The following is a 17,976-nucleotide window of genomic DNA, read 5'->3' on the forward strand; positions in this document are numbered from 1 at the left end:
TTTGAGACTTCTATTATCCACCATAGATGAAACAAAATGATAATGAAAAAGAATGGCAAATTCATGTGCGCTGTGCTAAATGACATGATAATTACAAGCGTTCATCCTGGACAACACAGCTCTTCAAAGAAAACTTGCTTTTCTTTCTAATAGTTCTTGCTGTCAGTATATAATCAACACTTCAGTTAATTAACAATATAATTAACAATATATAATAATGTTAGTGATTAATTACAATATTTATTAAAAATATGTATATTTCAAAATTTTTATAATTATTGGGCATTTTTCCTTTTAAAATCTCTAAAATCTATATACATTTGATTTTCAATAATATACACGTAATATAATCTTAGATATGGTAAATTTCACTTCAAAGCATGAATTAATTTTAAATTTGTAAACCTCATTAAATATGTTATTTGACAACAATACATTTAGCAAGTTCTGCTCCTCTTAATAGACACACCAAGCTTAGACAACAATGATAATTAAAGAACTGTTGATATGTTACCATGGAGATTTGTGGGGGTGGACGGTTTGGATCCCACGAGGGGTTGTGTTTCGCTGCGATGTTTGCGGCCTGAGGTCGGGCGACTGTCGGGATTGTGTTGTAATATTCCTAACTGCTGTCTCTTTTTCCTAGATTGTTCTTCAATCCGCCTTCTCTGAAAACATAGGAAATATCAAAATTAAGAAATACTAAACCTAAGCTTTCAAGTAATACCAGGGATAGGCAACTCCTTCAGCCCAATGTTTATTTACCCCAAATGTCACAAACAACACTGCAAGTTTTTCAAACTACATTTTTTCCCAGTAAAAAGCTTGTTTTCTGATGAATGTAATCTATTCTTTTTGTGTATCTGAATGGATTTTTAATAAATTTTAAAGCACATATTATAAAATAATTTAGATATTAAGTAAACAACCACCAAAATCTGCGAATTCTCGGAAATACGGACGATCAGGGGCATGCACTGATTTTTAAATAAACGTAATTACTATATACTAAGATAAGGAGTAAAAACAGTGCTAACAACAAATCTTGAATAATTTTTTGATAGATAAATTAAGGTTTAATTCTGAAATATTTGATAGCAAAAGAGATATATTAAATTAGAATTGACTTACGAAATCTCGCAACTTACGAGATATCGCAAGACTTGCGAGAGTTACCTATCCCGTTAGTATATAGGTCCCTGTTTAAACTAATGACCTTGATTCATCACTTTTGGATCAATACTATTTTAATTGTAAATACACCCCAAAAAAATAATTTCTTAGTTATCTCTAAAAAATATTAACACTTACATGCTATATTTTTGGGACAAACTTGACACCTTCCTTTGCAAAAAAAAGGAAATATGAGCTGCAACCCCCCATCCCCCCCCCCCCCCCTTACTGAGAGTTAGTCCTTCTTTGATCTTGTTGCCTAACCTGACATGAAGCTCTAATTTTGACCTTTAATTAACTTTCTCAAATATGAAGGTATTATCTTGTATGTTCAAAAGCTTATAATAGCCAAGGTTTAACCTGACAGCCAGAAAAACAGTCACACCCACATCAATGCAATTTCCCCTTGATCTCAAATATCAGAGACACTAAAAAGTAGAAAGATAAAATACAACCAATTTTGTATGTAGTAGTGAGAGTATGTCTACATCTTTAGTTCTCAATGTGACATCTGATATGTTTTTTTGCTTGAAGTTTGATCATGAGCAATTTTCCTTTCATAGACGTCAAAAATGAATTAGACATTCCTTTTATTCTAGGCATGAAGATGGTTGACGGTTCGTCATCAATATTAATTAATATCTATTCTAAAAACATCCCCACCTCAAAAAACAAGTAAGTGACGTACGTACATTTTTAAAAAATAATTAAGTTGCAATTCTGCATGAGTCACTGTTGCAAAACTGATTCTTCAGATTTTATGTTTATTTTACTGCCTCTACATACCTTACAAGTCAGTGAGTAATAAACCCCCTAAATTAATTCCGTCGTTTTTAAGACTAAGCTTAGGTTAAGTATTCTAGTTTATTACTTGAGGACCTTTCACGTTGCATATTTTTTTCTTGACAATTTTAGTCTTATAGTAAATATTTTTCCAAAGAAAAATCTCTGTGCTGCCTACGAAAATCATAAAACACACCTCTTTTTCCAACTTCTTCTGTTGCACATTGAAGTTATCATGATCTTGAATGCTGAAAAACAAATTTAAAAAAAGATTGATTATCAAGACGATTTGATAATGTTCACAAATAAATCCAGGGTGTGACCTACTTTTGGGTTAGTACAAACCTCCCCCCACCCCACCCCCAATCATGTAACAACTGAAAAAGGTGACGAAGATCAGCAGTTTCCAAATGTAAATATGGTTCTAGGTATTACGGGGTGCAAGATATGATCTACCGGTAGACAAAAATGTGACTATGTATTATCATGAAATTCAAAGACGAGGACATGGTAACCTACTTTCAGGCTAATTCAGGGTGCAACACCATTGTGGACTCTCAAGACAAGGTTTGATACTAGTCAAAGTGTAAAAGTATGACTCTGACACAAACAAGAGGCACATGGGCCACATCACTCACCTGAGCACGTTGGCAAGAGTGAATATATCAGTACAGTACTGAAAAGTTTAAAAATATATATTAAGTGGTCCCACCCAATACCCCCAAGTGGGAGAGGGATGATTTGAACAAACTTGCATCTACACTACCTGAGGATGCTTCATATTTAAATGACTAATCATGCTTCGGAGAAGATTTTTAAATATTTTTCCAATATATTCCTATGTATAACTTTGATTCCCTGTTGTGACCCCACTCTATCCCCATAGGGTCAAGATTTGAACAAACTTGAATTTACACTACCTTAATAGATGCTTTCATATCAATGTCTAATCTTGGTTTTCCTATTCTTTAGAAGATTTTAAGATTTAAGATATTTCCTTTAAATTCCTATGTATAACTTTGATCCTCTGTTGTGGCCCACCCTACCCCACCAGGGGGTCATGATTAGAACATTACCTTCAATCTAAACTACCTGAAAATGCTTCTGTATTTATAAGAATAATTATGGCTTCGCTTTTCTTGAGAAAAAGATTTTTCATTATATATATTCCTCAATCATGATTATTCATTATTTAAATTTGATTCCAGCAGTAGAGGCCCAACCCTACACCCAGGGGTCAGAATTTGAACAAACTTGAATCTACACTATGTAATAAAGTTTTCACATTAATTTCATCCTTTCTGGCCCATTGGTTCCTGAGAAGGTTTTTAAAAGATGCAATTTAAATTTTACTAATTCTTAATTATCTCCTCTTGAAAAACGACATGGCCCTTCCCAGTTCATATGAACAAACTTGAATCCCCTTGTGTCAAGTTAGGTTGAAACTGGCCCAGTGATTCTCAGGAGAAGAATTTGAAAATGAGAAAAGTTTATAGACTGGCAGCACATGACAGGTGACAGACAAACAGACAGACAGATGCCAGCCACTTTTAGATCAGAAAAGCTAAATTGAGCCTTCAACCCAGGTGAACCAAAAAAACTAACAGACAGACAGGAAGATTTATACCTGCATATATGGCCCATCAGTAAACAGCAAAAATAATGAAAGATAAATCTTCAGGTGAAACTTTAAGTAGCCTAACTGACCACTATCTATTATTATTTTAATTAATGAAGTTTACTAATTACCTGCCAGGTGGGCCACTCATTGTCCACTGGTGGTTCTCTTCAAAATCTTGTCTGCAAAAAAAAAAGGAAAGTCAAATAAATTATCATACAATACAGTGAACCTGATTTCTATCAATATTTTACAAATTATTTCCTGAATCAATGGTTTCAATAATGGAGTCAAATAAACATGTGATGAAATCAAACATCCATGCACATTTACGTGACAGTACCTGTTATGTTTTCAGTGCAGTCGGCAACAAATTCCATTTAAATATAATGATTTTCTGTTGCTTTCATTACACTGTAACTGCCATAAATAAATGTCTTGAAGGGAAACACCTTTTTTCCCCCTAATACACACTGTCATTACTTTCATGACAATGCACATTAAATGCAACACATCATTATATTGTACCGCACACTTGAATAATGTTGTACTTTTAAAAAAGAATACGGTTTTCAATAAGATTAATACTAGCCTCAGAACTTGTTGATTAGTATGAAGTACAAAAGCAGAATCAACATGTCTCTAAAGGGGATGACAATGACAATAGTCTCAAAAATTATTTAAAAATAAAAAAAGATGGGGCAATCACATTCTTTTATATTTGCCCCATCTTATATGTTTTCTCTTGTCATTTTTTCAGGGGTTTGTTTTCCCTGGGAATGAGGGCAGCAGGGACATTAGGGTTCAAAATAATTTTCAGCACAAATTTAATTCCAATCAAGACACTACTAAAAATAAATACACTCATTTTTTCCAGTATACTACTTACTTGATTTAATCAACACAATGGTTTTTCTTTCAGAAAAAAAAATCAATATCCTTGGTAGAATAAAACTATACACTGAATTAACACACTTTCAGATTAGGTCAGTTTTAATTTCCTATGGCATTAAGGCAAGTTTCCTGCTCAAAGGTACTTCTGTTTAAACAACACACCGTATAGACAACTTGTCTTTAATATATAGTACAGGCCTTCTCTTTGATGCTGTCACATGCAGTGAAAATGTTAATTATACAGCTAAAAACTAATCAATTTAATTAATCAGTTCATTATTTGACTGTTTGCTCCTGCTATATGAATGTCAAAGTATCAGATGTGCCTCACTTTGTGTTAATTAGGTGACAATTAAGTCTCATTAATTATTGATAAAATCAACACCTTCTAATTAATGAACACCTATCACTTCCAGAATTTCCAGACAAATTAAAGTAGAAGACTTTTTCTTAAATTCCAATTTTTCCTCTAGCTGTCATTGATTTTTTTAAAATCTTATTTATCTTATTTTATTATTTATTTGCTGAATTCAAAATAATAATAATAACAATTTACTATAACCTAAAAAAATTGTGTCTCACATAAAACCAAAATTCATACAAAAATAAGACTTATATCTATATACCCTCCTCTCAAATTAATATAAGAAAATATAATACCATTATCTGGGTTTCTCATTCTGAGATAAAACATTCATATGTCTACTGAATTCTGACCTCACTAATTTGTTCACACACAATAGAAATATAAAGTTCAATATAAAACATAATATGTTAATTTTATTTGGCCCCTCAATGACCTATCCATTATGGATATATCCTTTTATGATGGAGATTTAAAACTGTCACATATAAAACAAACTGATAAGTAACTGAGTTGTAGAGTTAGATACTATAAAAGCTTTGATTGATTTAATGACACTGTGATAACTCAAGTACACTTCATGTTATTGTCTTCATATGTTTGCCTCCCTCCTATATCAAACCCTAATAAAGGTACAAATAGTTAGAGGCTTCATGGATAAAAACTCTGCACATCATTTAAAGTCGAAGTCAAGTACTGATCTCTCAGTAGTGACTGCTCTGATCTCATGTTTTCACAAATTCATTACTTAAAGGGTCTTTTGGTGAGCCAATTTCTCCATATAAATTGATTTGCCCTATCATTTTAAAAATTATTATTTACTAAGTGGAATGGTAATATGTACTGCAAGTTCCTGTGAAAAGTCACTGTAAATCTTGAAAATCTGCTTCCCTTTCCTATTATTTGGCTCCCTCTTCTATCATTAACTATTTTTTTACTTCTTGAACATGCATTCTATTACTAAGCAGTGACCTAAGATTTTAATTCAACCAACAATGAATTATCAACTGTTACAAGATGCCTATGGACCCCAATGCTTACCTGAGTCATCTTAGCCGACTGTTGTTCCTCATAAATTGCCCAACCCTACCCCATGAGGCAATGATTTGAACAAAGTTAAATCTGCATTACCTGAGGATGCTTGCATATTAATATGACTAATCATGACCATGCTGTTCTTGAGAGGGTTTTAATTTTTTTCCCTACAGATTCTCATGTAAAAATTTAATATACTGTTATGGCCCCACCTTACCTCCAGGAGGTTTGACTTTAACAATCTAGTGTATTACACTATCTGAGGGTGCTTGCACATAAATATGACTTATCATGACCCTGCTGTTAAAAAAATCTACACACTCCCATGTAAACTCCGAACCTCTGTTGTGCTCCCCTACTTGATTTAGATAAATCTGAATCTTGACTACCAGTTGAGGATGCTTGCATACCACTACTCATGGCCTTGCTGATTTTGAGAAAAGATTTTTAAAGATTTTTATTGATACATCTACCCTATTTTGACATTTTCTTGATTATCTCCCCTATCATGAGGATCTGGCCCTTCATTTGAAAAAATTTTGAATCCCTTCACCCAAGGATGCTGTGCTAAGCTCGGTTTAAATTGGTCTTGATCAGCGGTTCTGCAGACTAAACTAAAAAATGTGATTCAGAAAAGTAAACATACAGATGGACAATGGACAAACTTTGATCAGAAAAGCTCAGGTGAGCTAAAATAAAAAAAAAACCCGCAAAATCATTTTTTTTCTTTCATGTCTGTATGGTAATCCCCTAACATTTAAGAAGGCACTAATATGGACTTATGTGTTAGCTTAAATACACCAGCATAGCATGTCAGTAGGGATAATTAAAATAAAATCACATTTATTTAAGAACTGTTTAAAGCTCAGCTGCTACTAGTAGTCTGCTAGTGAGTGTGACCAGGCTAAGTCGAAAAATAATCTTAAATTTGCAGCCTTTACACATGCAACCTGTCTGTCTAGTCCTTTGCAAAATAACTCATATACACTATTCAATGTGTTTTAATACTACCTTCACCACCCCTTTTTGGCAAATGTAATTTTGTAAAAGGTGGACCTGATCTTGATACTCAATATTCCAAACACTCAAGTACTTATTAGGAATCATTTGCTTATCAGTTAATCAATGTTCTGTTTCAATGTGGGACGTGGTACAATTGATAAAGACAATTATTAGTTTACTGCCATGGTGTACCATCCGTACATCCCTATGGTTTTGAATAATTTTCATTTTGACACAGCTGATGTCTTGCAAAAGTCGATGTGACCTCGACATCAATCTACACTGATGCGAAAACTGCATCTGATCATATATAGTCCCTTAGTGGGTTGCAGTGGAGTGTTTGCTTTATATGATCAGAATACCTTAGTATGTTCTAGCTATCACAGAGTCACACTGCGATGGTGAGAGAGGGCATTGTTAATGAATAAACTACTTGAAGCACCGTCATTTTCTAAATTAATGCTTTGATATAAGTTAACTCAAACAGTCATTAAAAGTCATATAGCACAGGACCTTAGCATAATTGCTTTTATAACACATTTTTACAATAATTTTTTCTCTTCAAGTTAAAACCTTAGTTGAACTTCTAGAAAGACAAAAATTTATGGACCTTCTTCTTCTGCCTCTGATGAAGATTGAATTGTCAGCAGCATTCAATTTAAACTACTTCTAATCAAAATTCTCCCAAATAATGCCCAAAATTATATCCTTCCTAAAAAATCTGTTTCTACAATAGGTTTCAATCAAGGTATGGGAAAGGTATATATTTTTTTTAGAAGAACATACATGTATAAACTGCCTTCCCAAAACCAAAAACTTGTGTTCCTCCCTTCGAAAAAATCCACTGCTTCAAAATGAACTCTAAATATTTCGAAACAGAATCAGTTCAAGGCAAATCGGAATCTTATTTTATAATTTAAATAGAGAATGTTTTCCCTGTAAATATTGGTTTCCAGACTGCAAATCCTGATGTATGGTAGGTCTTTTTAATGGTGGTACATGGCAGATAAACATATATCCTCTTACTAAGAACAATGATCCTTTGGCTAATAAACTTTCTGCTCTGAGCCCAAATCAATGTTTCATTAGCTCTGATCTGAACTTAACATGCCTTCAAATCAAAATGCCTTCTCTGCAGAGATTTATACATTTTTGGCAGGTTATGCTGTTCAAGACCAAGAGATGGGAGTCCAATATTCTCTGTTGCTGGGCTTTTTTTAAAAAAAAAAAAAGAAAATCAAAGATGATCAATGTTTTGCACATAGATTGTGCTGATGGAATATAGATTTTATGTCAAAGTAAAGGAAAAATACAAGCAATGAGTTATTAATAAATGATGGTGTTAACTTAGCATGTAATGCATTATACCAACAAATGCAAACATCGAAGCCTGCTGACTATTTAGTAACATCAATAACTTTTATATTGACCTAGTCTAAATAAATGGAATCATCAGTCACGTTTAATTGGTGCTCATTCCTCCGTAGCCAGCAAATGATTGTTCAATGGCTATGCAGTGTAACTTGCAAATCATTGAAACACATTGAAATATGAAGATAACAAATAGTAATCAAGCTCAATAGTCCACTAAAAGAATATAAATTGGGAGCAGAGCAAACATGGACCTCTAAAAACATCACAGGTGGGATCAGAAGCCATGGAGGAGTAAGCATCCCAAGACTCCATCCAAAACAATTAAACTCAAAAATATCAAGGATGACTGAATGATAACCTCAAAGTCATAACATACTTAGATTGAAACAAAATTTTTCATCTCAAATGCATTTACTAGAAGCTAAATGGTCCAACAAGGGAGAATTCCTCTTTGACCTTGAAGTGTGTCCTTGACCAAAAAATTCAGTAACCTTCAACATGACCATGCATCAACTTAATTAACTTTTACAGTTGAACTTTGTTTATCTTGAACATCAGAGATACATATGACAAAGTGATTTGGCAGTCCCAGCTACTTTTTCTTAATGATTTTTAACTTTTAACTGTTATATCAAATCCTTGGATGTCTCAGAAATTTAATCTTGGTCCCATTGAGTCTGACATAGCAAGGTTTGACTAGTGTTTATGAAATTATCCATCTCAGTTAAACTAAAATGCACTACTGTAGTAGTTCAATGGTTTGTTTAGGAACAGGCAAGCACACACACAAAGAACATTTTTATATCATAATTCTGATTCATGATCTAATATTTTTTTTAATGCTATGCAGAAGTGTACTGCTCAAATGAGATCACAAACAATAAACGTTTACATCGTTATTGTTAACTTCTTTATAAGCTATTGTGAAATTCAGGGACATTTTGAAAGGCCGACTTATAAGCAGCTCAGGTTAAAATTCAGGACATCAAAGTTTACTAATATGAGCAATATTGATCAAATAGTTCTAAACAGATGACAAATATTCATGAGAAACACAAAATGAATGAATCAATGATCATGAGCATATAAAAATTAAAGAAATTTAATTAATTGATACAGAACTCAAATGGTATACAAGAATCTTCAATAAAAAGTGAAGAACACAGTGAAACATAGATCAGTGAACAATTAGTGGTATTTCAAAGAAATGAATTTCAGAAAGACAAAAGACAATCATTACCCCCCCCCCCCCCCCTTCCCCAACACACACATACACACAACTGGGTTATTAAGCAATGACAATTATCTCAACATATATAACAGAAAATACAATATCTGCCTTTCTTGAGCAGAATCCTCCATGTACCTGCATCTCATGGGGATCATATAATAATGTAATAGGAAAATTGCCAATGAGAAAGCTTTTTCATGCATTCCCTTACCAAAAATACTGCCTTCCTGCAAACATTTGCTGCAAGTCTGCAGCAAACATTGCTGCAAACCTGCTGCAGACATTGCTGCAAGCTTGCGGCAATGAAGCTAAAGAAACCATGACAGCGCTAGCCTATACAAAGCTTCTGTGTTTGCAGCAAGTTTGCGGCAGGTATGCAGCAAGCTTGCAGCAAACATTTTACCATGCAAATGAGGTTTGCTGCAAGTCTGCAGCAAACATTGGGTTTTCCAAATATGGAGACCTTGCTGCAAGCTTGCAGCAAACATTGCTGCAAGCTTGCGGCAAACATTGCTGCAAGCTTGTGGCAAACATTGCTGCTAACTTGCAGCAAGCAATATATTTATTGTTTTCAGCACATTCCTGCATACAATCAACAAGTTCGCAGAAAGCCTTTGTCCTGACCTTAATCTGTTAATTATAGAGAAAATCCAGCATATGTGTCTGAAATGATGCAAGTTTCTGAATTGTTGACAGTCTTTCTTTTTGTTCCTAGACAAGGTTCCCATACTGTTCTTAATTCAAATGTAATATACATGTATACAGATGTAATAGACATGTACAGAAAAAATTAAGAACCCTTGCACATAACTCTCTGTACACACAAATTAAAATTTTACAGTTAATACCAATTTATTTGAAAACGTATAAACATTTATAAAAATTGGTTTTGAACCTTTAACATACAAATGTGATATTAAGATAAAGATTGAAATTCATAAGTAGATTTAGATTTAGCATGTACACCAGTTTTTCAAGAGATAATTGTTTCATATTAAAATAAAACAAAATCAGATCTTACCAATTAGATGTTTGTATGCCAATGTACTCCTACATCCATAATTATGCTTTTGTAATCATTCAAAATGGTATATATTCCTAACAAAATACTGAAACATTTACAACTTCAATTCAAACATTTCAAAATGGCAAATTCTGTATTGACCTCAGTTCAGTCTGCATTTCATTGGCTGATTTGTCTTGTTTACTGTTCTTGCAAACTTCCTGCAAACATTCAATTTGTTGAATGTTTCCTGCAAACTTGCTGCGAACAACAGATTGGCGTTTATGTTTCTTGCAATGTTCCTGCAAACATGTTGAGTTCCTGCGAATTTGCTGCAAGCTTGCAGCAATTGCTGCAATGTTTGACGCAAGATCGCAGCTAGCGGCAATCATCTGCGAACAAGAAAATTTTCTTCCTGCGAACAATTTTGTTTGCTGCAGACTTGCTGCAGGTCTGCAGCAAACATAACAGTTTGGTAAGGGTTATGTTTTTATAACAAAAGGAATTACTTAATTGGCATAAGGTTTGATCTTTAATCAAGCCACACAAATCAATATACTTCATATTTAAACTTAAATAATTATACAATTTTATAGGACAACTACACTCTAAAAGACCTTTATCTATTTTGTCAAAATGAAAATAAAATATCATTTCTCAACAATGTGCAATAAATAAATAGTTTTGGTCAGGTATATGTACTTTATGAAATATTTAAAAAGTTCATGATTTTCTGGGACATTTATCGATAACCTCTGTATGATGCAATATGGAGCACTGTGTACCTAGTCAAGAGCTGTGAACAAAAAAAAAAACTTTGTTTCTATAGATCACTGTACATGGTCTACCTAGCTTCCATGTTCTTCCATTGCATGGTCTTAAACTGATGAGTTCTATTTGGTCATAAAGTATGACAACATTATTGATAGAAGACCTTATTAGAAGCTAAAAATATATGCAAGTTCTTTGCTTGAATTTATGTAGTCACTACACAAAATGTGAAAGATAATTTTTATCGTATTATTAAGTACTTCATATAAAAACATGCTCACAATAACCATGCAATGGCAAACAACTATTTACAAGGAAAGTCCAGATAGTTGTGTATGATATCTCCCTTAATATTTGTAGCTTTCAAATTAGCTGTGATAAAAGTGGTCCATTACTCAGATGAAATCAGAGAGACTTATATAATAAGCCTGTCAAGGAAAGGGCAATTGAGGTCATTTAAGTGCAATGTTTATCTAATGAAAATGTACCTAATTAAATCCTATTGATGTGTGCTTCTCCATGGAAGTGGACATAAACTCCATGGACAGAAAGATATCAAATTCAAAGAATTTCTGATTCATTTACTTTCATCACACTAAAATTCCTTACTGTTGTCTTTCATACAAATTGTTGGGTAATTATTAACATACTGAACTGAGTATATGGATTTCTCCACTTACCCACGATCATGACAAAGAGCATGTGCTGGGTGTGACCATTTGACAATTAAGGGATCTTACTCCTTCACCAAATTCTGATGTTTTTTTGAGATACCTGTTTGCTCTGTTCACAATTTGCATTGTTCCAATGGACTCTTGAGCTTGATAACTGTTCAATATATTTATATTTCTTTGCAATGCTGTAAGCAAAATTAATAAGGATATCTATTTCATAAGCACGAGCAACAAAATTGTTTTCTTTCACTGCTACTCAGATGGCAATCAAAGCAGCAAATAAATGTGCCATCAACAGTGAATCTATAATTACAAGAGTCAAACAACATATGAAGCAATATCATTATGCCAATCTAATCTAAAATAATGATTTAAAGTGGATTCAAACCAAAAAGCAATGAATCCCTTAAACTGAACTCAAATGACAGTTTCATGAAGCTTAATTCGTATAATATATTCTGCAAACAAATCAACCTTGGGCTTAAAAGAATTCAAAACTATACCAAGCGTTTAGTCCTACATGTTTCATGTATTATAGTACATATATAAATTTTGCTGCTATCAAACACAGTCTATTTAAAATGTGTTTCATCAGAATAAACTGACCCTCACCTTTTCATATTTAACAATGAACCCATCAAATACTTCTATGACTAAGTTTAAATTAACTATTTTTATAAATAACACAGTCACGTTTTGGTAATGCCAAATTTATTGAAACAATATTTTTAAAAGTACCACATCGCCTCATGTGGTCTTTGTTGAAGATTTATACCGAAAATCCTACTCATAATTTGTGTTTATCTATTTAACGACAATGCAATGTATTCCAAGGTATTTTGATTTATTATCTACCTGATCAACCGACTTTACGTTTTTATAAATGCTTAAGTTTAAATTCTCTGCAGGTCTTTGTCATCCAAGCTCTCTAATCTAAGAAGAGAAATTTAGCCAGGACAAAGGGAACAAAAAAAATCTTTCATCAAAGGTTTCTTGCTTCATTATTAATCACATGATCATAAGATGATTAAGGATATTTCAACAAATTATGATGTTTTTTTTTATTTTTTTTACAAGAAATACCAATGTTCTGCAGACATCAAAAGTGTTAAGGAAAACAATAACCCTAGGCCTAACATAATTAGACACTGTCTGATGCATCTGGGAAATTGTTTCCAAACACTGATGAAAGCTTCAATGTCCTCTGCCAGTCTAAAGCTGGATTCACAGAGCTCTCTGACTGTTTATGGCTGAACCAGTTCAGAAAAGGTGATGGTCAACAAATTTGTTAGGAAAAGTAAACAATTTTCAAGACTCATGCTTTAAAGAACATGCAATAATGCAAGACTTGAACAATTCATGCTATATTAAGCAAATGAAACTTCAAAGAATGACCTAGTTTACATACCATATTGTATTATTCTATACCTTTAAATTTCCAATTCTTTCTCAAAAATATCACAGAATATGCATGGTCAAAGTTTAGATCAACTTTTAAAGAACCCAGCTAATTTTTTTTCTGCGTAGGTATTTCTAATATTGTAAACATAAGTTATTGCGTAAATAATGTGTTTTTAACCTCAAAGCATCTCCCTTGCTGGAAAATTCCTTTCTACGCCTTTTATTTCCAATCAGACTGTGAGAAAGCAACAGAATGTTTAGCAGGTATAATATAACCAGAAAACATATAAATTATTGACAGTATGGCTAGTTTTCACCCACAAAAAAAAAAAGAATTGGCAAATGATGACAAGAAATACCATTAAAATGATTGCGATGACACCCTGATCTTCTGTCCTAACCTATTACCAGGCCAGGACAGCTGTATAGTGTTGGCCTTTGGCATTAAATCACCCATAACAAGAGATAAAGCAAGAAAGCACCAAGGTGTAATAATAGGGATCTTAATCCTTAACATCAATACCTTCCTGACACACAGAGTCAAAGAAGAACAGATTAAATGTCTTTCTCGGCATAAAATTTATCAAATTTACAATACACTGGCAAAAAAATTATCATTACCTGGTTCCTTTGGCAACAAACAACTTCTTGAATTTAAATAAAATTTCACAATCATCTCATCTATAACATTTAAGGCCAAAATTTAAAAATAATTCTTTAAAAGCTTACTGTTCCAGTAAGTGGTTGGGACTATATTTTCCCATCTTATAACTTGGCTCCATGATTGCACTGCCCAGCGTCACCAGTGATCAACACCGGCTACAGAATCACACACACACAATGAAATAAATCTCGGACACAGAAAACAGTTTTCAGAGAATCTCCCTGTATATCAGGAAGTGCTAGAGAGATGTTTACAGACACTGGCGGCCATCTTGTTTTTGTGACGCTCTTTCGTTATCAACAGGCTTTTACAATATGACAGGAATCGTCAGACCTTTAAATCGTCGACGTGGAGGAGAGATCGGGCTTGTTCCTTGATATTGACACAGCGGCTATATAACAGGGTGTAAACACCTGACCTGGTAATAATCATTTCAATTAGAAGAGCTGTGGATAAAGGGAAAAATCTATTGATCCACCTGTCCAATCTTTTAATCATTGATACAGACAACTGCTATATTAAGGCACATTGGTTGGAAAAGTCAATTCCACTTAGAGGCCTGCATTAATATTAAAGAAGCTTGTAATGTACCCAGACAATATTATGCAATTACACCTACTCTTTGCCAGAAATTACATTTTGCAATATATATATCTATAGTTCCAAAGTTCTTTGTAATCACAGTTGGAACAATAGATGTTGAAACCCACATGCTATATTTGATATGTACCCTAGTACATTTAAAATCCATATTGCCTCGGTGAACAAAAACATCCCCTCCCTTGTGGCATGTCATTTAATGGCCTGGAATAAATATTGCACTGAACTGTATCATATACATGTGTTTTCAAATTGTATATTTTAATGAATCACACCTATTTGGTAGAGGGTTTTGGTGAAGGAATCCCATGAGTATATTACTGTTGTGTGAGATACAATGATGTCTAGCAATCAATTAATTGCAATAATGGAAAACTGTGAACAGTCAACAAAACACCTCGTACCAGCTAGCTTAATATTAATATAAGGTATGGCTACCTTAAATCTTCCCACTGGAAATTCAGTTGTAATCACGAATCCATTTTGGAGTTCAATTAAGGTTGAAAGGATTTACTCAGTAGTGCTCAGAAAATTGCTACTGAAATACAAGATGAAAAATGAGGTTCAAGAAACTTGCAAATTCATAATTTACTTTTATGGCAAGAAGTCTTGGATTCCATTAATGAACCATTTGATGTGCAATTACAGGCTTTTATTAGTGTGATATTTTCCCAAGATACATCTTTGTGAAACAATGCAGTGACAGAATTCATTTTTGACCTTGACCTCAGAGTACATGTATGTACTGACCTTGACCTGACCTATAAACAAACATGATTGAGTCTATAAACAGTTCTACAGATATTATGACAAAAGGAAAGAGCTAGATTATCAAAGAGAATATCCATACTAACTCCATTAAAAATCAAGATATTGGACAAACAACAAATATGACATTATTTCTAAACATTATGAATTTCAGAAAATGAAGTAAAACCATGTTCTTTGCTCTTCCCTGATCAGTTTACAATCAATAAAACCAACTATAATATTACATCCTTTTAATATCAAACAAAGTTGAATTTTGGATTAAAAAAAAAAAAAAAAAAAAGGACAACCCAGGATCCCCATGCATGCAGGTACCTGACGAATCTGATCAATAAAGATGCCCATTAATTAACTCATGGTAATCACATTAATTCAGTACTCCACATGTGACCATTAGTAAGAGAATTAAATCAGAGCTGTCTGCGACTTTTCCTGTGCAAAGACTTCTCTCTATGAGCAATCAATAAAGATTTCCTAAGACTTTGTTGAACTGTCTTTCAGATTAATGAAGACATAATGATGAATTCAGAAGGGATCACCACTCAGTCTTTTCTTATTTACAGGAAAATAGTGACTTTTTAACCAAGTTCCATAGTGTAATGTCTCATTTATTTATTCTTAATTTATTATAATATGTTTTTTAATTAAATCTTGTTTCCAAACTTCTGAAAAAACTATGAACCTGCCATGTTTAGATCAATGCATTAAATTGTCATAATTTTTTTCTATAATTCATAGAAACTGAAGTCAATTTACTAAAAAAAAAAAGTTCTCAAATATGAAGTATAATTTACCTGAAAATATTGCAATATTCATTCAAATACCTGGTAAATTTTAATGCCAAACGTACATGCTTGAGAGAGTTTCACAAAGTGTTCAAATCATTGTAGAATTTAATCACAAAACATTTAAAAGTTCAATTAAATTTGTGAAAAGGATTGTGATGTGCAATTAATTCTAATTTTATGCATCTGCAACACAATCTACTTTTTCCATGAAAACTTGAGTTTAAATCCTGAAAATTGAAACATTTCTAAAGAGTATCTGCGTAGTGTCATTTCTTGACCATACATGTATATGTTAAAATTTCAAATCAATGCATTCATAAACCATGTAAACTAGAACAGCTGCATTTGAAATGATTTAAATAACTGTGGTTTCGTCTTAAAGTTCAGTCACAAATAATCACTTTATATAACAGTAAAGATCTTTATTTTAGCTTTAACACATATATATGAGTCATTTCAAAATGCAAGCACAGGTAATTGCCATAAAATCCAAACACTAAACAAATTGAGCATGTTTTCACAACTGCGAGTCAGGTACTAACTTGTGCATATTCATGTTATGTGATGCACATCCAGAATAGTAAAGTGAACAACTATAAAAGACAACTAGTACATCTACATTGTTTTTATAGTACTTATAATTTTGAACTTTTAAAATTTTACTAATCTATCTGATCCATCGATATGATTAGTTTCAACCTTTTTAATTTGTAACAATGGATTTGGATCAATGATCACAACATTTTAATATTAAGTCTGTATCCTATTTAAGTACATGTAAACTTAGTTGGTTCACAACTTAGACAAAAAGTTTATTACTTAACTTGTTCGTGTTTGCTAATATGTGTCTTTTAATCATGGTTTAATGGTGTTAATGATGAATACTTGAAGTGTTTGAAAACTTAAGTACTTCAAAGAGCATTTAAAAATCAATAAATGTACAAGAAATTTTATGTACATATAGAAAATACATGCAAAATTCATTCAGGGTAAAAATTTGATTTCAAGAACTTAATTTCCATTAGCAAATTTAAAGTAATTCTGAAATACATGTATACCTTACATGTAGCTAATTCATTATCAGACAAGTAACATTATATTCAATGAATTAACGTTAAACACCACAGTTTGACTATAAACATACAGAAATTACACAATGCATTCTAGTTGCCAGTTATCAATGTACATTCAAGGTTGCAAACTTCAGTACAGTGCAGCATTAGTGACATTGAGGGGATTTTGCTTTTTTTTAAAACTATCAAAAAATATTACAAGCTTTTCAATCAAAATTTCATGAACACTATTCACATGATCAAGTGAGAACATGAACTGCTAGAAAGAGTGTGCAAGAACACAGCAAACAGTTCACACATCAAGAAGTTCACACGACTGACAACAAGGTGCAACAACATTACGAAAATCTATTCATAAGTACTCACTCATTCTGTGGGACTCCGGCGTACATTTCGATTTGTCTGCGATGAAAATATCAAACAATGAATTTTTAATGCAAACAATTAGATTTCCTTAATTGTCTGTTGTGTCTTCAGAGGAAAATGATTTTCGCTGTTAAAACAGACTTGCGTAGTTACGATAAAAACAAAGGGTAGACTGATATAATATTTCAGAGATCAAGCATCACTTGAATCGGATTTGCAGCACGCACAAGTCTGTATCACCAGGATGTGCATATGCTGCAATGATAAAATCCAGTCGATTCCAAAAGGTCTTAATCCAAGAACTCACGAGAAATTTCTTAATCCACTCAAATATATTAATGCTCCGAAGAAAAATCAGTACTTGCACATTGCAAACATGAAATCTTGAAAGATA

The 17,976-nt window shown here is 32.8% G+C and overlaps 1 protein-coding gene across 2 annotated transcripts in view; it reads right to left on the bottom strand.

Moving 5' to 3' along the window:
* The window catches only part of LOC133176582 (tubby protein-like), an 80,000-nt gene extending 65,850 nt beyond the window's left edge, over positions 1-14,150 (bottom strand). Inside the window, exons 1-4 of one of the 2 annotated variants that reach the window (XM_061311695.1) lie at positions 14,053-14,150; positions 3,706-3,756; positions 2,153-2,204; positions 515-668 (exon numbers count right to left, since the gene is read on the bottom strand). In XM_061311695.1, the coding sequence (XP_061167679.1) occupies positions 515-668; positions 2,153-2,204; positions 3,706-3,756; positions 14,053-14,105 (310 nt within the window). In that variant the 5' untranslated portion in view covers positions 14,106-14,150. The remainder of the gene's footprint in view (positions 1-514; positions 669-2,152; positions 2,205-3,705; positions 3,757-14,052) is intronic. The other variant, XM_061311694.1, reaches the window with a different exon arrangement.
* Between the last annotated feature and the right edge of the window lie 3,826 nt (positions 14,151-17,976).

Source organism: Saccostrea echinata, unplaced genomic scaffold (assembly GCF_033153115.1).
Source record: "Saccostrea echinata isolate AGI-Se365-2 ecotype Australia unplaced genomic scaffold, CSIRO_AGI_Sech_v1 ptg000077l, whole genome shotgun sequence".
NCBI lineage: Eukaryota > Metazoa > Mollusca > Bivalvia > Ostreida > Ostreidae > Saccostrea > Saccostrea echinata.